The sequence below is a fragment of the Oncorhynchus clarkii genome, chromosome 23 (assembly GCF_045791955.1).
Source record: "Oncorhynchus clarkii lewisi isolate Uvic-CL-2024 chromosome 23, UVic_Ocla_1.0, whole genome shotgun sequence".
NCBI classification, from domain to species: Eukaryota; Metazoa; Chordata; class Actinopteri; order Salmoniformes; family Salmonidae; genus Oncorhynchus; species Oncorhynchus clarkii.
Window position 1 is genome coordinate 20119369 of NC_092169.1, and position 22682 is coordinate 20142050.

At 42.4% G+C, this 22682-nt stretch overlaps 2 protein-coding genes across 4 annotated transcripts in view; one reads left to right on the forward strand and one right to left on the reverse strand.

The window, feature by feature from the left end:
- Nucleotides 1-7552, forward strand: part of LOC139382036 (girdin-like) — an 83029-nt gene extending 75477 nt beyond the window's left edge. For 2 of the 3 annotated variants that reach the window (XM_071125972.1, XM_071125973.1), the window contains 5 exons: nucleotides 1535-1747; nucleotides 2056-2118; nucleotides 3587-3664; nucleotides 4083-4336; nucleotides 4526-5793. In XM_071125972.1, coding sequence (XP_070982073.1) covers nucleotides 1535-1747; nucleotides 2056-2118; nucleotides 3587-3664; nucleotides 4083-4336; nucleotides 4526-5485 — 1568 coding nt within the window. In that variant the 3' untranslated portion in view covers nucleotides 5486-5793. Of the gene's footprint in view, nucleotides 1-1534; nucleotides 1748-2055; nucleotides 2119-3586; nucleotides 3665-4082; nucleotides 4337-4525; nucleotides 5794-6913; nucleotides 7011-7464 lie in introns of those variants that run through there. The other variant, XM_071125974.1, reaches the window with a different exon arrangement.
- Nucleotides 7553-14794: 7242 nt separating this feature from the next.
- Nucleotides 14795-22101, reverse strand: LOC139382037 (ubiquitin-ribosomal protein eS31 fusion protein-like). The gene is made up of 6 exons (XM_071125975.1): nucleotides 19457-22101; nucleotides 19283-19347; nucleotides 18742-18796; nucleotides 18564-18649; nucleotides 17811-17942; nucleotides 14795-14987 (listed from the first exon to the last, which is right to left on the reverse strand). The coding sequence occupies exons 2-6, from the start codon at nucleotides 19328-19330 to the stop codon at nucleotides 14838-14840; spliced, it is 471 nt and encodes a 156-aa protein (XP_070982076.1). The 5' UTR covers nucleotides 19331-19347; nucleotides 19457-22101; the 3' UTR covers nucleotides 14795-14837.
- Nucleotides 22102-22682: the final 581 nt, after the last annotated feature.

A 22682-nucleotide genomic window follows, 5' to 3' on the forward strand; every position in this document is an offset into this window, starting at 1 on the left:
CGTTCATCTGTACAAACAATAGTACGCAAGTATAAACACCATGGGACCACGCAGCTGTCATTCCCCTCAGGAAAAACACGCATTCTGTCTCCTAGAGAAGAACGTACTTTGGTGCGAAAAGTGCAAATCAATCCCAGAACAACTGCAAAGGACCTTGAAGATGAAGTGAGGAAACCGGTACAAAAGTATCTATATCCACAGTAAAATTAGTCCTATATCGACATAACCTGAAAGGCCGTTCAGCAAGGAAGAAGCCACTGCTCCAAAACCGCCATAAAAAAGTCAGACTGCGGTTTGCAACTGCACATGGGGACAAAGATCGTACTTTTCGGAGTAATGTCCTCTGGTCTGATGAAACAAAAATAGAACTGTTTGGCCATAATGACCATCTTTTATGTTTGGAGAAAAAAGGGGGAGGCTTACAAGCCAAAGAACACCATCCCAACCGTGAAGCACGGGGGTGGCACCATCATGTTGTGGGGGTGCTTTGCAGCAGGAGGGACTGGTGCACTTTACAAAATAGATGGCATCATGAGGGAGGGAAAGTATGTGGATATATTGAAGCAACATCTCAAGACATCAGTCAGGAAGTTAAAGCTGGGTCGCAAATGGGTTTTCCAAATGGACAATGACCCCAAGCATACTTCTAAAGTTGTGGCAAGTACTTAAGGACAACAAAGTGAACAAACCCTTGACCTCAATCCTATAGAAAATGTGTGGGCAGAACTGAAAAAGCGTGTGCGAGCAAGGAGGCTACAAACCTGACTCGGTTTACATGCTCTGTCAGGAGGAATGGGCCAAAATTCACCCAACTTATTGTGGGAAGCTTGTGGAAGGCTACCCAAAACGCTTGACCCAAGTTAAACAATTTAAAGGCAATGCTACCAAATACTAATTGAGTATATGTAAGCTTCTGACCCACTGGGAGTGTGATGAAAGAAATGAAAGCTGAAATAAATCATTCTCTCTACTATTATTCTGACATTTCACATTTTTTAAATAAATTGGTGATTCTAACTGTACTGTATGCCATTCTACTGTACCGTACTGTGTAAGGTGGTGCTGTCTCTAGGTGTGTGTGGTGGCCTGCACATTGACTCTGGCCCCATCCATCCATCTACATACTGTATCTCTGCCTGTCTGCCTGTGGTGTGAGCGCAGCCTGTCATCCTCCTCACTCCTCTCTCACTACAGAGCCGGCATGACTCTGCAGAACCTCACTGCTCTCTTTCTCTTTCTCTCGCCACCTCTCACTCACAGCCACCATGTAGGAATTGAAGTGGAGCCTTACAGTGCTTTTTTCTCTCTTTTTCTTTCTCTAATTTCCTGACTTTTGTCTGTCACTCTGCTATTTTTATTGAGTCTTTCAGTTTGGCTGCATTTCAGCTCTTGTGCATGCCTTGCCGACATGGGCTTGCCCACACTGACTGTGGCACATCTCTGAATTCTGCTGCTTTGACTTAGCAGCCACTGCATGCCTAGCCTAGCTCTGCTCCCTGTGCCCTCGGCTAATTTATCTCCATCTCCACCCCAGCCATGAATGACCTGCTGCAGACCATTGCCCTGGCAGGGGGCCAGTGGGCGGGCAGCACAGAGAACCTGGAGGGGCCCGTGGAGGCCAACGGGGGCAGCCGAAGTCGGCACATGAAGGAGCTGGGCTCCATGGCCTACTCCACTAACGCTATCAACTACACCACCCTCACTTTGCCCTCTGGCAACAGGGCCAAGAGGAGCTTGAAGATCAAAGGTAGAGACTACAGGACCGCTAGTCGATCCCCCCTTGGTGGTGTGGTGAACTATCATCTAGGATGTGTATTTACTACAAGTCTCATTGTGTTTCAGAAGCAAGTCATTGTTTAATCCATCGTAAATGTCATTTTTCTTTCCTCTCCATTTTTTCTTTTTGATTTGGACACTGGTGAATGCCTACCATCATACTCTAGCTTTCAGAAGATTGTCTGCCACATATTTTGTTTCCTTCATAAGCCCTATTCTCTGGTAGTTTCTCCATCCCTCCAGCCATAACTCATATTTCCACATCTTTGTCTCCTCCAGACAACGCTTCCTGTGAAGACGTAGCAGCATCCTCAGACGACCCCATTGGGTTCAGAGGTCAAGGTAAGAGAACTGTTGACCTTTAGGACAAACTCCCATTACTATTATTTAACCACAGGGCTTTACACCAGTTTATTACTGGGAGACAAAGGAATGAAATATCAAATGGCAAAAAAATAGGCAATGTTTTAAAGCCTATATCTCTACATTTGAGTTTGCTACCATTAGAGCAGGGTTCTCCAAACTTGTTCCTGTAATGCTACCCTACTGTAAGTTTTCGCTCCAGCCCCAGTTGTAACAAACCTGATGCAGCTGATCAACCAGCTAATTGAAATCAGGTGTGCTAGATTAGGGTTGGAAAGAAAACATACAGGACGGTCCAGGAACAGGGTTTTAAAGCCCTGCGTTAGAGTAGATCTGCCTAAATGACTAGATTCAGCATGCTATCATTAACAGTAAACTCTGCTTAACAAATAGTCATGAGCAGCATTCCTCCATTAGCTAGTAGATCGGGCTGTCTGCCTACTCGATTCTCCCACACACACACACACACACACACATGTATCACAATTCGTGTCCATTATCTCCATTTTCTGTGCGGTCTTGGCTAGCTAAAATGTCCTCCCACTGTCATGTACGTTGTATTATACAGTAATGTACCTCTTATTGCATGAACTTTTCCACAACTGTTTTTTTACACTTTGTTATGATGTGCTGTAATGTTGGTGAGTTAATTAATATAATGGCAGATAACCTAGTACAATGCATTATATCCTAAACTGAGCCAAACTACCAGTAGCTATATAAGTGTATATATAAGTATAAGTGAACCGCACCACTGTAGCCCAGTGTAGTGTTTAACAACTGTGGTAGCAGGTTAACCCAGTTAGCTGTGTGTGTTGAATGTGCCAGGCCTACAGGTCTTTAGCAGTGCTCAGGCTATGTCGCCCTCTGCTCTCGACCCGTCCGCTATGTGCAGAGTCCCCTGTAGCATCTGTTGTAAGTGACACACCTGTGTACATATGTCTAAGACCACTAACAGTACCACTTAACACAAGCCCGCCACTGCTATCAATGATTACCACCCACTACCTGCGGACATCACTTCCCCAGTACGACTACTGTACCAGCCACACCAAACCTGAACCAAACTGAAGACCACTAATAACAGCAACAACATTGTATCAATTGCATCCCACACATTCACATACAGCCCACCTATCCTTTGGTACATTCCTCTACCCCGGGTCTCCTCCATTCCCTACTCCTCTCAATTACCTGAGTCCCTCCTGTGTTGGTCTCTGGGTCATGTCAATCACAAGGCCCCTCTCCTTTCCTCCAATCAGGTTTTACAACAGGTTCTTCCTCGTGAATGATTCCTCCCTTCGTGTTTGTGTGGCCCCTCCCTCTCCACTCCCTTTGTGTGATTGGGCATGTTGGCGTTGCATGGCACTGTGCCACCCCTCCTGCCTGCACCATCTGCTGACCCGTGTGACGTGTCCTCAATTTGTGTCCTCTTATCCCTTTCCAGCCTCACGAGCCTCCAGCCTCCATAGTATCAAGACCATCAGCAGTAATACCTCCCACTCCACTCCGCTCGAGGCCAAAGGTACAGTCTCATCACTAAGGAGAACGCCCCCTCTCTCCCACACTCCTGCATATGACACCTCCTTCATTGTACTCTCTGTTGATTCTCTCATACACACACGTTGGATAAAAAGGAGAGAAAAAAAATGACACTTTTGTAATCTATTAACATTGATACTGTAACTCTCTTCCTCTCTCTGTGTGAGATATGTTCTGGAAGGGTCCGGGCTAGGTTCTGGAAGGGTCCGGGCTAGGTTCTGGCATGTTTATTATTTATTTATTTAATTTATTTGCGTTCTCACAAATGAGCAGGTTTCTGAGCTATGCTGGTTTAAATCTAGTGCCTGTCATCACCTTAGGGTGATACTCGTATGTTAGTACCTGAGTTAGTCGTACACTGTTAGAGCAGAACTCGCCTACAGTAGTGTGTTTCTCTTCAGGCACGTTGAACGGAAACCTCAGCAGGCCCCACAGTGAGAGCAGTGGGGAGTTCAGCCTCAGTCTGGATCAGGAGGAGTGGTCCAGCGGGAGCAGCCCTGTCCAGCAGCCCCTGTCCCACTCCTCTCACCAGAGCTCCATGCTGCTGCAGAGGTCCCTGGACCCCCAGGCCACACAGGCCAAGAAGAAAAATGGCAGCGCCAGCGAGGTGCTCTCTCTACAGCAGTTCCTAGAGGAGCACATCGACCCTGCAGAGGTGACAGCCTGGAACACACCGGAACACTAGATTAAAACTTTACTGTACTATTTTTAGATAGGAGTACTGTTTTAGGCCTTCAGATGTGTTATGATAAGAAAGGAGTAGAAGTTATTTCACCACTCAAGTCTGCTATAAAAACCCAGGTATTATGGTATGGTAACTTTAATGTCTCTTCTCCATCAATAGTCTCAGTCAGATTCTCTTGGCTGCCAGTCTCCCCGCCTTTCCGGAGGCGCTGAGCATGTGCAGAGAGACCGGGCCAAGCGAGGCTCCACCGGCACTAAGGGGCGGGGCATCCTGCGCTCAGCCAGTGGGAAGGCAGCGCCAGTGAACTCCGATGGCCGCCCCTCCAGGGGTGGCCAACCAGGTCATCCCAGCTTACGAAAGGCAGAGAGTACGCGTGTGAAGGGCATGGTCCTGCCACGGGTCAGCCTCTCCTCCCAGAGTAAAGCCGTGTCTGTGTCTGAGCGTCTGGACATCTCCTCCTCCATGCTGCCCCGGGCCAGCAGCGTCATATCCACAGCCGAGGGCTCCACACGTCGGACCAGCATCCATGACCTGCTGTCCAAAGACACCCGGCAGCCCGTGTCTGTGGACCCCTCACCCTCCTCAAAGGCCTTGCCTCGCGCCTACACCACGCCCAGTGAGTACCCCCCAACCAACAACCCCACCCAGTCCCAACATCCCACCCACCAGTCCATCCCCCTAGCCCCAGCCCCCATGCCCCTGTCCCTGCTGAAGTCAGTCAGTATGCCCTGCACAGGCAGTCAGCACCCCCTCAGTTGTAAGGAAACTGACCTCTCCAGCCTCGAGTCTTTCTTTGACTCGTCCTTCACAGTGGAGTCAGTGTTTATGGACTCCATCTTCAGCGAGCCAGACTTCACAGGGTGCAGTAGCAAGAGCCACACCTTCCTTTCCCTCAACACCTCCCTGGTCAGTAACATCAGCGGCCCCCCAGGCAAAACCCACCTCCGGCCCAACCCTGCCCAAACCGCCCAGAACCAACCAAATGGGCTAAAGCCCAGCCCACCTGACCAGAGTGGGGAACATGTCATTGACACCAATAATGTGCTTGATGCTGACCCATCTCCACCCCTTAGCCCAGAGGACCAACAATCGTTGTGGTATGAGTATGGCTGTGTCTGAATGTGTGGCGCCCTGGTCAGCTACTGATCTGGGACCTGCTTAAGGACCGGTGATGGTCGGGGAGAAAGAAGGAACTCTGCATGCATTATCAAAGCCCTATCATGCTATGTTTTCCTTTGAGCTTTTATGTTTGTTTTTTCATGGCTGATTTGTAAATCCCTTTTCATCACTCCTGGTTTGGTATTTCCCTCCGTCTTATGGAAGTGGGGTTCTCTGGATGTCTTTGCTTCAGAGGTCTGTTCACACTGTATTCATTAATCAAACCTCTGTTTGGCTCACATTATAAAGCTATTACATGATTGCTTAATGGGGGACATCAATAGCTGTTCTAGTTATTTTATTCATTATTTGCTATTTCTTTTCTAATCACAAATACATCTCCAGAAAACATGCTGCAAAGCTACATTAACTATCATTTGGATGTTCAGTGCATCTTTAAAACATCATGTCAGAAGTCCTCCAGAATTAGAATGGAGCTCTGTTTAATAATAAAGCAATGAGGCTTGTAGAACACGTCCCATGATAGGCTGACTGAGGAACACATTAACTGCCAATAAGCGCTATTTATGGAGTCATTATGTAATCTAGCCCTTCAGAGGAAAGCAGTTTCACATCTATTAAAATTAGATAAAATATTTGGTTTCCCCTCTATCTTATTGGGTGTTTGGTATGTGGGAGAACTCTGTCCTCTCTAAAGTACTGTCACATTGCATTACCAGTCTAATTCTACTGTATCAATCTCAATGCATATTCACTGAACTGCATGGCTTTATTCTGTCTTGGTTTGTTCTGATGCTCTGGGTTTTGTTTTATTGTTTTGTGCATATGACACATTTTTCTGTTCCATTTCTTTTTCTGATCAAACCACTCCCAATGTGGGGATTCAGATTGGGTGAATTGGGGTTAAGGGATTGTTTTTGAGGAAACGTAATTCACAAAATGAGCTGAGAGCAATGTTAAGCGTTTGAGAGAGAGCGTTTTAAAGATAGTTGAGTCTTGTGTTTTTGTTGCTCTGAGACAGTATACATAGTGGTGAGAGAAATTTGCAATTGAGACAAATATGATGGCCAGATTATTTTGTGAATGAAGATTCCTCTACTCTTGGTTGTCATGGTATTGGATCTGGGTAAACTCTTGAATGCTCATGGCCACAATACAAATTCCAATTGCACAATAACACATTTTAGGTTATGAATTATTGTAGACTGACTACACCTTGTACAACCATTATATTTTTTTAAATATTAAGTTATATTCAAAGACAGAAAGCACTTGTGTATGCACAAGCAGTAGGAGTAGTAATGTTAGTTAGATTTTTATTTCTGCTTTATGTATTTGCCATTTGAAATAGTTTTATTGTATTTATCTTGTGTATAAACTAACTTCGGCCTTTATTCCGATGTAATATGACATGCCTTTGTTCTGCAGATGTGGAAGTGTTACAAGAGCGCAGAAAGTCAAAAAGCAGTGGGGAGCAACAAAGCTCCTAAACATTACTCATCGGCTACCGTTATGAGCTCAAGTGGTGAGTGCTGCTCTGAGTCCAGTGGGAGGGGGGTGCTCCATGGTAACCCGGTGGCTTAACAGATGTCCCATCCTGTTCATGCTTGCTTATGCTATGCTGGTGTTGTAAAGGGCACATGAATGGAGCCTGGTCTGCATGGCGTCCCTAATAACAGGAGGTCCTGACCTGCTACACTCCCTCCCTGTTCCTCAGTGTAACATGTTTATAGCTGGCTTTTCTTTTACTTTTCTCTGCTGGTATTCAGGAAAAAACACTGGTGGCTCTATAGGAGGTTGTGATCCCTTTGTGAGCATGGATTGTGGGTCAAGCAGCTGAAACCCCTCCCTGTCAATGCATGTAGACTGCTTTCCAGTGCGTCCATAATATATGTTCATCCTCTTCTCTGATGTCATCTGCCGCTAACCTCTTTTTCTGTCCTCTTCTCTCTTCACTCTTCTGTCTGCCTCCAACTCAGAGAGAAAAGTGACCTTCAAGCTGTTTGTCTGACTCTGAAGCCATTTAAAAGTTGATCTACTGAGATGGTCTTCAGTGTGAAAAATGATGTATCTTTATATATTCTTTTTTTTTTAAACAAAAAATCAATGCTTCAATAAAGAAAAGTAAACATATTTTTTTTCTCCTTGAATCAAGGAAATAAAACTTAAGACGCAGCATGTGGCAACAATAGTTTTTCTATAACTGACTTTCTGGTAAATTGCACTGCTATGGTGTGACAGACTGCTAACATGCACTCTACACGGACATACTGTTAGTGCCAATGTTCACGCAAAGCCAAATGGGTGAACTTAAACTAGACCCTGAAGACTCCTTGTCCTCTGCGTGACTTTGAATCAGCTGGATTTTTTTCTGTCTGCCAATTGATGCTAATTATACTTTTTTTGTAAATGAGCATACACATGCAGCATCTTTCTGAGGAACAACTGATGTCTACATTCAACAATCTGCACAGAAGGGAAAAAAATGCATGTGGGCACAGAACAAGGTCAACCACAATGTGCATGGAGCAATCAACATGCTTTTCTTCCAATCAGAATGGACGATTGTTTTAAGTTGTGTTCCTCTGAAATGCCAAAATGACTCGTGGGAAGCCATGCCAACTGTGATTGACATACAATCCAATCATGAAGGTTGTGTGAGCTGAATGGCACAGCTTTGTATAGGTCTACAGTATGTATGTGGCTACTATCAGATTTCTGTCTGTGATGATGACCTAGTGTTAATTTCCTTTTTCACTTTTACATAAATCCATTTGTGATAAAAATTCCAGAAGAATCCTGTGTCATTTCATCTTCATCATATAAAGGACTGTGACCCTCAAGTCATCTATTCTTCCCCTGATGAATGATTGATTTTTGTCTGCGTTTATGGAATCAGGAAATCTCACCAGCTAAAGTTGTTGGGATATTGGACCAAAGCAATGTCATGATTTCTATGGACAGACGAATGCAAGGCGCTTAAAATCATCTTCAAATGAATCTTGTATTGCTTTTATATAACGAATAGAAATATCCCAGATGTCCATTTACTGGATCGACAAAGCTTGAGGTATCCATTAGCCTACATAAAACGGATACTTTGGCAACTCAATGGTGTAGTCTGTGCGATAAGGAGGTATACACCAGAGTATAACCACATTTTTTTTTTAAAAGGGGGGGAGATATGAGTGGATAATCAATATTCCGTGTCTGCAGTAATTGTGTCAAATGTGTAAATGACTAGATCTTGCGGAGGGAGATACGAGGATGCAACCACCATAATCACTACTACATTGTCTATCAGCCATCCACATATAACCAACAATCAAGACTGCTCTCTTGCCCATAGAAAATAAGGACTCTCCAGACCTTATTCTGTCCCAAAAGTTAGAGAAATGGGCATTGTTACAATTTTCACCTAAGGTTAAAAGGCACAAAGGTAAATAACTTCGAAATAAATCCTTGTACCAAGAAAAAACACAGTCTGCCAGAATAGTGTGTTAATTTCAAGGTATTTAAAGCTCTGAAGAACTGGTTCATGTCCTGTGTCCTTTAAAAATGTCAGATCCTCTAGCTTTAGTCCCATAATGGAAGCATTGGTAATAGGATGGACGTGCACGCTCATGGCCTATGTTGACCAGGTCGCTGTCCAGGACAATTTGACGCTCTGGTCCTTGTCACAGAATAGTTCCAGGGCAGTGGCACAGCCTTGGCCCAACTTTTAGTTTTTCCACCATAGCGTAGCACAGGTTGCCACTGCCCAATCCTAGATTCTTAGCCAGCCTGTTAAGGTTGACCAGACGATCATGGGGGACAGACTAGTTACAGGCCCTTGTCTATCAGGAAGAGGTTATTGACTCTTGAGGTCTTTTTTTTTTGTTGTACTTTTTACCCCTTTTTCTACAATTTGTAGTTAGTCTTGGCCCATTGTTGCAACTCCCGTACGGACTCGGGAGAGGCCATGGTCGAAAGCTATGCATCCTCCAAAACACGACCCTGCCAAGCAGCACCTGCTTCTTGACACATTGCTTGCTTAACCTGGAAGCCAGCCGCAGCAATGTGTTGGAGCAAACACTGTCCAATTGGCGACCGTGTCAGCGTGCACTGCGCCCGCCCTGCCACAGGAGTCGATAGAGAGCAATGGACAAGGACATCCCGGCCAGCCAAACTCTCCCCTAACCCAGACGGCGCCGGGCAAATTGTGCGCCGACTCATGGTTCTCCCGGTCGCAGGCGGCTGCGACACAGCCTGACCTCGAACCTGGATCTGTAGTGACACCTCTAGCACTGCAGTGCCTTAGACCGCTGCGCCACTCGGGAGGCCCAGCATCATCTCTTTAGGGGTGAATACCTAAGGGAGAAAAATACATTTACACCAGGTCAGAGGACATATGTTACTCTGATATCTCAAGTCTAAAATGGCTTCATCTCCTTTTCTTGTTTCATCTGCACTGCAATGTAAAATAATATTCCCAGTTGGCATCTATCCTACTGCTTTCACCTAGTCTGTTTATAGATCAGCACAGGAGAGGCCACTTTAGACAAAAAAAATGTAATGCAACCCTAGCATAAATCAGAGGGAACAATGAACTGAAGCCAAATATAAGAGATGTGAGGGAACATATGATAAATGTATGAAATTGAAGATTTGATTCTCTGACATGCAGGATAATTATATTTTCCACCTTAAACCCAGGGGTGGTTCCAGGCATAAGCGACATAAGCGGTCACTTCAGGCCCCCAACCAAATTTTGTATATTTTTTTAGTGGAACTCAGTCTGGGTTTCAAAAAAATGGTTTTGCATCAGCAGTTTTCTCTTATGTCAGTCGCTGACAGTCACTCAATTAGCCATGCCAGCTAACAATTGTTTGTTTGGTTGTTCATGTAGCCCAGGGGACCTCCATTCATTGATTGTTTGTCATTCTCACTCATCATATTGTGACATAAGTCATTACAAATGTGCAAAATCGCAGGAATTTAGCTTTAATACTGCAAAAATGTCTCCACCCCATGGCTAAATGGGTAGAATTGCAGGAAATTAGCTGGGAAACTGAAACTTTCTACACATTGAAAAAGCACAAATTCTAACATGATCCCGGATTGATCATATATTTATATAGGATGAGTGACTGAATTATATGGGCCATTCACACTGTTTTGTATGGTTTTTCTGAACTCTGGTGCATTTACCCCAATAGTTTGGAACGGTGTGTACACTATCCGCACTCGGGAGAGCATTAAACAACGCACCGTGGTTCGCTCAAAAGGGTGGTCTCGGTCAGATTCAATTCATTTCGTGGTGTGGTTTTGCTGCAGGTGACAACAGTCTGGATCAAACACAGGAAAAGAACCAAAGTCGCGCATATTGGTTATTCAACTGCAAGCATTTGATGAAGTGCACGCAGCATCATAATTTGAGATCTCAAACATTCTGTGAGTAGCAGTGAATTTATGAGCGCATTCTATGCGGGTGGCTGCTGATTGTAGTCTATTCACGTCGCAGTTAGAGCGGCTTTTTTGCAACGTTTCCTCCCACATTTTGCTGGAAGACCAAAGCGAAAGTAATATCAAATGTTGTTGGTCTCATACACATATTTAGCAGATGTTATTGCGGGTGTAGCGAAATGCTTGTGTTCCGAGCTCCAACAGTGCAACAGTGATGGAAAAGGTACCCAATTTTCATACTTGAGTATAAGTAAAGATGCCTTAATAGAAAATGACTCAAGTAAAAATGAGTCATCCAGTAAAATACTAGAGTAAAAGTCAAAAAATATGGTTTTAAATATACTTATATCAAAAGTGCAAGTACTAGACAGCACCATTTGAATTTTGTATTTATGGATAGCCAGGGTCACGCTCCAACACTCAGACATAATTTACAAAGGAAGCATGTGTTTAGAGAGTCCACCAGATGAGGCAGTAGTGACTACCAGGGATGTTCTCTTGAGCATTCAAAATGTAACGAGTACTTTTGGGTGTCAGGGAAAATCTATGGAGTAAAAGGTAAACCATTTTCTTTAGGAATGTAGTGAAGTAAAAGTTCTCAAAAATATAAATAGTAAAGTACAGATACCCCAAAAAGTTACTTAAGTAGTAGTTTAAAGTATTTTTACTTAAGCACTTTACACCACTGCAGTGCAGTAATATCTAACAATACACATCTAAAATGTAAAAGAATGGAATTAAGAAATATTGAAATATTAGGACGTGCAAATGTCCGGTGTGTGCATATATATGCACTACATGACCAAAAGTATGTGTACACCTGTCCGTGGAACATCTCATTCCAAATTCATGGGCATTAATATGGAGTCGGTTTTCCCCCCTCTAGCACTGCAGTGCCTTAGAACGCTGTGCCACTCAAGATACGTACTACGTGCACATGCTAAAAGAAAGGAACAAGGTGGGTAGATAACTGTGTAGCAAAGTATTTCAAAACAGAAAAATCTGATCTCTTAAACGTTTCATTTATTTTTGTTCTATCTATACAATAGGCCTTGCATATTCCCACGTTCAAGGAGCTTTCTGTTTTGATTAGGTTATTTTGCCTAAAACCATTTAGGCCTACCTATAGAAAAATAAACAACTCTGCATCTCTGCCCAGCCTGTGTGTTGAGCATCCCCAGTGGCTCTGCAAGTGTGGAGAGGGTATTCTCCCCTGCTGGCCTGCTCCCCATCGCATGAGCCTGAAGGCACAGACCAAACTTGTGTTTCTAAAAATGAATTCAAAGGCACTAATGAGTCATTGTTCGTTTAATTTGTATTTAATTCTAAGTCACAGCCTATATGCACAATTTATAGACTAATTATTTAATACAACGAAATGTTTAAATGACAAGGGCTTTATGTCGCTACCAGCGTAGTGTTTTGCACTCGCAAATGCTTCATAATGTATTTCTTTGTAGACTATAGCCTTGAAATTATTTATTTTCGTTCCTTCTTACATGCTGACCACACTGCTTGCATCGCAAAATAAATGTACACATTAACGTTATTCAATCATTGCACCCACACTACTCACGAGCGTCAATGAGCGTTTGTTTGCGTTGCCAGGCCGAAAATAGAAGTTGCTTCTATTTGTGGCCTAGAACACACTTAGAAGCATATGGCCACGTGCCATCTCTTCATTGGTTATACCCACGTGGGTTATTAAAAGATGAACTGAGGTCGGTTGTGGTCTAGTCTCCCTATTGTTATTTTACTGCTGCTCTTTAAATTACTTGTTACTTTTATTTCTTATCCGTATTTTTTTTAACTGCATTGTTGGTTACGGGCTCGTAAGTAAGCATTTCACTGTAAGGTCTACCTACAACTGTTGTGACTAACAACATTTGGTTTGATAACACCTTATGAAAGTTAGTTGCCAATCGCCATATTAAGTCTAAATAAGAAAAAGACTGGAAGGAGGAGAGATTACTTGGTTGACCGTTTATGTGTGGATTAATTGTCGGAGTAGAGGACCTTGTATTTCAGGTAAAATAACTGTGTATATCCCAGGACAAATTAGCTAGCAATCTAAATAGGACAAATTAGTTGACAACTACAAGCTAGCTAAATTGGCATAAATGTTTCATGCTTTTTGACCTGTCCACCAAATTAATATATTTGGTTCAGAGTTTGTTTTGATCTTGCAACCTGCATGTCATGAACGCTTCTGTTGTGGGGGGACAAAATCAATTTGCGAGCACGTCAGGTTTGGGCATGGTGTTAGGCTCCCGGTCTGGCTCCTGACCTATTTAGTTTTTTTGCCGTTTAATGACATGTAACCTATTTGAAAAAAACATTTAATCATCTCTTACCTTGCTTGATGACTGGGCATGTTTTGCTTTTTGTTGTTCTAAATACACGGCTAGAAGGGCCATAGGGCATATTAGATTGGGTAAAAATGCAGGACATTAGCTTTAGATGCCCCCCAAAAAACTACTAAAACCGAAGTTGCGCCCTTGCCCTTATCACTCATCAGCGAGAAAGAATCTTTCAAATAAAAACGATACATTAAATGTAGAAGTTTTTTCACAGTTCCATCCAGCTATGGGTGCCTCCAACGAAGCTACACTTACACACAGAGCATGCTAGATAGCTAATTAGCACAGGTGCTCGTCTCGTGTTTTCCGTAAACAAGCGCTGTAACATCGAGATATGACCGTGTGGGAACACTAACCCAATGTAGTGTAACTTTGTCTTAAGGGCTAGGTTTTCTCAAGACAGCGCTTTCAATTCAGGCCAGAGTTCAATTTGTCTCATTAAACCAATATTTTGCCTTATGCTGTCTTTCACATGTCTTTTTCCTCTGGAGTGGCTTCTGTCTGGCCACTCTCCCTTAAAGCCCAGATTGGTGAAGTGCTGTTGTAACTTTACGTTCTGGCTGGTTTCAACCACCTCAGCACTGTCAAGAGCGTGTATGGGGTTCTTGGTCACCTCCCTGACCAAGGTCATTCTTGCCCAATTTGGTAAACTCTATGCAATCTTGGTACTTCCATATTTTTTCCGTTTCCCAGGGATAAACTTTTAATCTAGAAATGGTTTTATACCCTTCCCCAGATACACCCAATCACAATTCTGAGAACTGAGTTTCATTGTATAGTTTCTGCTCTGACATGCACTGTCAACATTGGGACCTTTATACAGGTGTTCCTTTCTAAATCATGTCCAATGAAGTTGTAACAACATCAAGGACAATCAAATTGGATGCGCCAGAGTTCAATTTAGAGTGTCATAGAAAAAGGATGTTAATGCTTATATATGACATGTTTGCAGATGTAATTTACATATATATTTTTTTACAAATTCTGCCAATTGTGCACCACCCACTCATGGCTGGTTGTGTTGCAGCCTGTAATCGAACCAGGGTTTGTAGTGACACCTCTTGCACAGATGCAGTGCTGTCGGCCCCTTCACCCATTGTGGGTTGTGAATACTTTCTGAAGTCACTGTACTTCAGAAATAACAAAGTTCGGTTCAAAAACAACCAATGGGCAGTAGGTAGCCTAGTGGTTAGGAGCGTTGGGCCAGTAACTGATAGGTTGCTAGATCAAATCCCCGAGCTGACAAGGTAAATATCTGGCATTCTGCCCCTGAACAGCGCACTGTTTCCCGGTAGGCCATCATTGTAAATACGAACTTATTTAACTAAGCAAGTCAGTTAAGAAAAGGTTCAATTTAAAATAGGCCCACACCAAGACCATATTTAGAAAATGCTAATGCTTAAACCAATGACTACTTGTAACCCTGGTAATAATAATCCTCCGGAAATGTGATATTGGTTACCCATCTCATTCATATCCAGTGTGAAAGAAATAGGAATCAAGCCCTCAGTGATTGATGAACATTTTATTTAGTCCATTCCATTGTTTTACTTGTCCTCTGGCTTGTTGAAGCAGTAAGTGAGGCAACACTTGCCACAATAGTGCCTATCGAAGTGGCTGGCCATGAACACACCAGCACCACACTCTTCAGCTGGACACTCACGACGCAGACGGTGGATCTTGCCATTTTCATCAACCTGAAGATACACCATGGAAGCCATAAGTATAGCAACACACACAAATGAGACAGTGGCTGCTGTGTTCAGTAGAGCACAACAGCAAATGTTTTGCAACAGAAAACCAATTCTATCTTAATGAGGTGTGATGACAAGGAATTTGACACCACAGTAAGTCTGAATATTCATTTAAAATTAGATTTGTTTATGCCTAATAAACATGGCCTAAGATGTTTTATATGGCTTCTGAAGCCATTAACAAATGTCTACAAAACAAATGCTGGCTCCATTCACTAGACCAAGGATTTTTAAACAATGGGTCAGGACTGGAGGTCGACCAATTATGATTTTTCAAAGCCGATACCGATTGATGGACCAAAAAAAGCTGACACCGATTAATGGGACAATTAAAAAAAAATGCATTTGTAATAATGACAATTACAACAATACTGAATGAACTTATTTTAACTTAATATAATACAACAATAAAATCAATTTAGCCTCAAATAAATAATGAAACATGTTCAATTTGGTTTAAATAACACGAGAAGAAAGTAAAAGTGCCATTTAAGAAAGCTAACGTTTAAGTTCCTTGCTCAGAACATGGGAACATATGAAAGCTGGTGGTTCCTTTTAACATGAGCCTTCAATATTCCCAGGTAAGAAGTTTTAGGTTGTAGTTATTATAGGAATTATAGGACTATTTCCCGCTATACCATTTGTATTTCATTAACCTTTGACTAATGGATGTTCTTATAGGCACTTTAGTATTGCCAGTGTAACAGTATAGCATCCGTCCCTCTCCTCACTCCTCCCTGGGCTCAAACCAGGAACACAACGACAACAGCCACCCTCGAAGCAACGTTACCCATGCAGAGCAAGGGGAACAACTACTCCAAGTCTCAGAGCGAGTGGCGTTTGAAACGCTATTAGGGCGCACCCTGCTAACTAGCTAGCCATTTCACATCAGTTACACGAGCCGAATCTCGGGAGTTGAGAGGCTTGAAGTCATAAACAATGCAATGCTTGACGCACAACGACGAGCTGCTGGCAAAACGCACGAAAGTGCTGTTTGAATGAATGCTTACGGGCCTGCTGCTGCCTACCACCGCTCAGTCAGATACTTGTACGCTCAGTCAGATTATATGCAACGCAGGACACGCTAGACAAACTAGTAATATCATCAACCATGTGTGTAGTTAGTGATTATGATTGATTTTTATAAGGTTAATGCTAGCTAGCAACTTACCTTACTGCATTCGTAACAGGCTCCTTGTGGAGTGCAACGAGAGGCAGGTGGTTATAGCGTTGGACTAGTTAAATGTAAGGTTGTAAGATTGAATCCCCCGAGCTGACACGGTGAGAATCTGTCGTTCTGCCCCTGAACGAGGCAGTTAACCCACCGTTCCTAGGCCGTCATTGAAAATAAGAATGTGTTCTTAACTTGCCTAGTTAAATAAAGATTAAATACCGGTTTCCAATTGTTATGAAAACTTGAAATCGGCCCTAATTAACCTCTTGTAACAAGGGGGCAGTATTTTCATTTTTGGAAAAATAACGTTCCCAAAGTAAACGGGCTATTTTGTCAGAACAAGATGCTAGAATGTGCATAAAATTGACAGCTTAGGATAGAAAACACTAAAGTTTCCAAAACTAAAAATATTGTCTGTGAGTATAACAGAACTGATATTGCAGGCGAAAGCCTGAGAAAAATCCAATCCGGAAGTGACTCGTGTTTTGAAAGCTCTGCATTCCGATGCGTCCCTATTGAGCAGTGAATGGGCTATCAACCAGATTACTTTTTCTACGTATTCCCCAAGGTGTCTACAGCATTGTGACGTAGTTTTACGCCTTTATGTTGAACAATAAGCGTAAGCGGCTACATTGTGTAAGTGGTCACCTGATGGCTCCGAGTGATTCTCTCGTAAAATACAGAGGCAGCCATTTTTCCTTTCGCTCCTACTGAAAAACCAATTGTCCCGGTGGATATATTATCGAATAGATATTTGAAAAACACCTTGAGGATTGATTATAAACAACGTTTGCCATGTTTCGGTCGATATTATGGAGCTAATTTGGAATTTTTCGCCACTTTCGTGACCTCAATTTCCGGTCGATTTCTCAGCCAAACGTGAAGAACAAACGAAGCTATTTTGCCTACAAAAATAATATTTTTGGAAAAAAGAAACATTTGCTATCTAACAGAGTCCCGTGTGTGAAAACATCCAAAGCTCATCAAAGGTAAACGATTTAATTTGATTGCTTTTCTGATTTGTGACCAAGTTACCTGCTGCTAGCTGGACATAATGCTATGCTATCGATAAACTTACACAAATGCTTGTCTTGCTTTGGCTGTAAAGCATATTTTGAAAATCTGAGATGACAGGGTGATTAACAAAAGGCTAAGCTGTGTTTCAATATATTTCACTTGTGATTTTCCTGAATAGGAATATTTTCTAGTAATATTTATGTGCGTCACGTTATGCTAATTAGGGTCAGTTGACGATTACGCTCCCGGGCCCGGGATGGGGTATAACAGGTTAATCGTCCGTGTAATGGCCGACCTCTAGTCGGGACCCAAAGTGTGCCCTGGTCATGCGAGGTGGGTCGAGTTATGAAAATGAATCTTATAATAGTACTTAATTTAGGTCAAAGGAAAATATGGGCCACGAGAGGCCGGTCAATTTCTAATTTGGGTCTCTAGCTGAAAAAGTTAAAATCCACTGCACTAGAGACTAGTGGCAGTAGACAGCCAAATTGGCATACCAGACTTTTCTTTGTTATCTACTAGACTAGTTATCAGCAATCAAGGAAATGGGTCAGGTTGTGATCCAGCGCATTTACCTTGTAGTACTTGAGCACTGCGAGCTTGACCTTCTTCCTCTTGTGCTTGTTCTTTTTGGGAGTGGTGTAGGACTTCTTCTTCCTCTTTTTGGCACCCCCACGGAGTCTCAGCACCAAATGCAGAGTGGACTCCTGCAAGAAAAAGCAATTCAGTTCAGCCAGAAAGACCAACAAACGGCTATGGCTTCAGTGGTCAATGCGGCATATGACAATCTAAGAATAAATACTTATTTGGGCTGTATGATTGTAGTGAGAAATTCAAATATAAACCTAAGGAGTATTCACAGCTGTCCCAGAATGAACTAAAATACAAAGAAAACAGCAATACAATGAGTCGGCAGGTAGCCTAGCGGTTAAGAGCGTTGGGCCAGTAACCAAAGCCATCTATGTGAAAAATGGCGATGTGCCCTTGAGTAAGGCACTTAACCATAATAAGAGCATCTGCTAAAAAACTAAAACGTCAAATTAAACACTGCTGAGAAACAATGGTGTCCGTATCTAATCTACCAAACAATAATTCCCGATGGCAATATATGGTACATTAAAACATTCTGAAATGTCATACTTTGACCAAAATTCAGCATGCATTACTTTTAGATATGATCGGAAACATTTTAAGATAAAAGCAAGGCTGAGAACCCCTTGTCTACAGGAATGGTGTTGTGGACTTCAGTGGTGTATTCTATTTCCTGCAACACATTTACTAAAGTGTAGTATTGTCAAATGTTTACCAAGGTGAAAATGTCAGCTCACCTTCTGAATGTTGTAGTCGGACAGTGTGCGTCCATCCTCCAGCTGCTTACCAGCAAAGATCAACCTCTGCTGATCGGGAGGGATACCTGGAGAGACAAGAGGGTGAGTTCAATCTTTCATGCAGCCACTTCAAGCAATTCCAAGGATGACGAGGATAAAAAATAAAAAGTGCAATTACCTTCTTTGTCTTGGATTTTGGCCTTGACATTTTCAATGGTGTCTGAAGGCTCAACCTGCATATAATATTAGAAAAACCTGTCTTGAAACAGTAGCTAACATGGCTAGCAAGAAGACTAAACAGTTCCAAGACAACTCATTCCCAGGGTATTGATGAACTACCTACCAGCCAAATGGCAATAAATGACTCATCTACATTAAAGCAGACGATGTTATTAGATAGCTAAGATAAGTTGCCGAGCTGTACCGGTCATTTACACGTGTATACGCAGGGCCATGCTACTAAAATGTAGTTAGCTACTGGTAGCCAACTAGCTAGCAGGTCAGAATAAAAGACCGGTTACCATGTCGGCAAGTTCTGGTAGGCTATTAACAACTACTGCCCAATAAAGATAGGGAAACTTGCAAAGGTGTTTATATATGGTGAATTGCTACAACGCACTATAGGCTGATTTAAGTATTACCTAGCCAGCTAGTTTGCTAAAGAATGCATGCGCCGCTATTAGAGGCAGGAAGCGCTACACCAAATCCGAAGTACCCACCTCGAGGGTTATAGTCTTCCCCGTGAGGGTTTTGACGAAAATCTGCATCTTGGCGATCAATCCACCTGCACACAAGAACGACAGTGTTGTAAGTACAACTATATCAGCTAAAACACGATCTACACTGTCGTTATTGTGGTAAATAATTGCTTAAAATAGAGAGCACGATCTTACCACCGGTCTCCTACTAATGGCGGATCATGAGAAGAGGGCTTTCCAAGCCTGCTACGGGGTTTTCACGGCTCATCTGCAGGGAGTAGGCGTCAAATAAAATGCCTGTTCAAAAACACCCCTCAGAAAAATGCATAATACATCACACTTTACACGAGGTGCATACCCCAAACCAGATCAGTTTTTTTCTGAAAATATAAAATCCGTTTGGCTACTTTTTTAGATATACAGATATTGTGGGAGAAATCCCCCACCTAAAAAAAAGAAGTGATTTTAAAATAAGGTTAAGATTTCTGAAATGAAAACCGGAGACATTTCCAGTTAGGCGGTCAATATATAATTAAAATATCCAATGTTATTATCTATGAAATATAATGGGGGACAATTCCGATTTCATGTATTTAGTCTAACAGGCATACTGTGATAGACAAAGAAAACAACTATATTACAGAAACACTACAGACAAGACAAAACTGTCCGATCTGAACAGCCATTCAGTGGTCCTGGTAGAATGAGAGCAGAAGAGAACATGAGCAAAATTGAAAAAACAGACAATAGTATAATGTGAAATAGTTAACATAATAAAGAAATAAGATGCTGATGAGATTGGTAACTACATAATATATTTATACCAACCTCATTGGTATATTTCTCAGAAGAATGTATTTTTTTCAGGATTGCTCTGTCTTTGGCCAGCTTCTCCATGAACTCCTGGCAGGGGAGGTTGAAGTTTGTCTTCACAATATGCATGGCCTTGATGGTAGGAACAGTGAACCTATTTCTTACTGCTGTCCATAGATCATTCATTTGGGAGAACACTCTCTCGACTGGTGCATTACTTCCAGGTAAGAACATGACAACAAACACTAATCTAGCCAAGTGTGGGATGTCATTCTCTTTGAAGTGGGTAACCACCATGCTCCATCTGTGACTAAGAAGTGTCTCAGATGTTTTCCATTCTTCAAGCGATCCCCCCTTTAGTAACTCTTGCAGGCCAGTAACCTCGTCACACAATGCATCCTCATTGATGGTCACATTGGGGCATAAATCCTGCAGTGTGCCTGCTGCCTTCTGGATCTCTTCACGCAGAGGTTGCCTTTTTAAAAGGAGATAATGTAAATCTTTTAGATTATCTGTGTGCTTTCCCCATGCTTGCAAGTAGTTCACAGCCGTAGTGAAGAATGATTGGGATGTTTTGAGAAAGCTCTCTTTAGACATGGCTCCATTTTCCTCTAGTTCTCTCAGAAGTCCTCTGACCAAAACTGGAATGAAGTTGTCATCACGTCTTGCGGTCAATTTTTCCTCAACGTTTCTCAGAATTGCAGCGGACTCCACAGCACAGTGGCCCTGGCCTCCAAGCATCTTGATCGTGTCACTGAATACGGTCAAGTTTCCATGGACAAAGGCCAGCCAAAGTTTAGTCAGTGGATCTTCGAAGATTGTTCACAGGAAAACAGAGCATTTGTCTTCAGAAATAAAAAAGGATTTCAAAATACATTTTCAGCACTCTTTCTAGAGCAGGGAGCATGGACATCCAGCAAACATTGCTGTGTCCTAAAATGTTATGGTACTCCTGGCCAACAAACTCAATAAAGCCCTTCGGTCTTTCAACTCTGAAGGTGAAAATCATGGACCTCCCGGTCGCGGCCTGCTGCGACAGAGCCTGGGCTCGAACCCAGAGTCTCTGGTAGCACAGCTAGCAGTAGCCTAGACCACTGTGCCACCTGGGAAGCCCTGCAGAGCATTTTTAACTTTGGTATGGACATTGACCCTCCCCAGCCTATTCAGTCCTCCAAAGTTGGTATTTGTTGTCAGCAGAGAATGTTTTCCAGGTTACATTTTTGGATGACCACCAGGACCTCAGCTGTAATTTCCTCTGCTCCATTCAATTCAACAAAATCAAGCAGTTTTGTTTCCACAGATGTGCTGCCATCATATATTTGACATATCTGACTACTATTGGCAGCAGCTTTACATGTCCATGATTGGACGCATCAATGGACAGGGACACAAATTTAACCTGGTCTAGATCCTGTATTACCAAAGTAGTTGCCCATGTTGCTAACACGTTACTCACTATGGCGTCACATTTTGTCCTAGCACATGTAAGCTTTGGCTCATAAAGCTTCCGTGTTAGTTGTGCTCTGCAGTCCATAGATCTGTATGTGGTATGCAAAGACACCCTACTGCACAGCTAAATCATATTCTTCTTGGGAAGGCTCTACCTTCTTGAAGAATGTGGTGACAGAGGGCATACCAACACGAGCAAACAGGGAGGCTTTATGCTTTTTCGTCTGCTGATGTTCTACCACTGCCGTTCTTCTCCAGCTGCCAATTGAAAGAGAGGAATTATAAAGGGTGCAGTGAACAATTCTATTGTCTTGACCTGAGCGTATACATGGAAATTCTCTCATCATGTTTCATAAAAAGTGCATTTCTGTTTCTTGGAAAGAGTCATTGTATCTCCTCTGTCTGTTCTTCTTGACTCTCCCTGGGTCACTCTTCTTACGCTCTCAACTTTTTCTTCTCCTCCTCTTTTCTTCACTCGTCTTCCTTTCCTTCTCTTCACCTTTCCACCTCACTCTTCTACACTCTCCTTGCTTCACTCTTTTTACTCCCTTAATTGTTCCTTCTCCTTCCTCTCCAATCTGTATTAATAAATAGCATACTATTAGATAAAACACTGGTTAACAGATTCCCATTGCTTGCCTCATTTTTGTATTTTATCTTAAAAATATTGTTTGGAATAATAAATTGGCAGGCTCTGTAACCATATCTTTACCTTTCCTCCTCTGTCTCCTTCACTCTTCCTATCCAGTCTTCCTCCTCTCCACTGCTAATGTTATCCATGAACATTTCTAAATATATTTTCACACTACTTATTATAATGCCAAACCATTAAAATTGTAATCTACACAAATATTCTCAGAATTAATTGTGCATTCATTTAATATAATCATATTTTCAAAATAGCCCGCCCACTGCATGTTTACATGTGAACGTTTTTTAACCTACCATAACAGTAGCTAACTTAGCTAGCATAACCTATTTAAACCCTTATAGAGTAGATCATCTATCTATATAATAAATTGTGACAGTATAACATAACTAGTATCTCAAACGATTGTAACTTACCTGGCTTGAAAAGACGTTTGCGGTGATGTTGTGGATTCACTTGATACTTTCTAGCTTCTGGCCGAGTTGTCCACAGCAGTTTTCTCTAAAACTA

Coding starts and splice junctions, on each gene's coding strand:
- LOC139382037 (XM_071125975.1), bottom strand. CDS start 19,330: ATGCAGATTTTCGTCAAAACCCTCACGGGGAAGACTATAACCCTCGAG. Junction 18,650..18,741: donor CAAAATCCAAGACAAAGAAG/GTAATTGCACTT, acceptor TTGTCTCTCCAG/GTATCCCTCCCGATCAGCAG. Junction 14,988..17,810: donor CAGTGCTCAAGTACTACAAG/GTAAATGCGCTG, acceptor GTGTATCTTCAG/GTTGATGAAAATGGCAAGAT.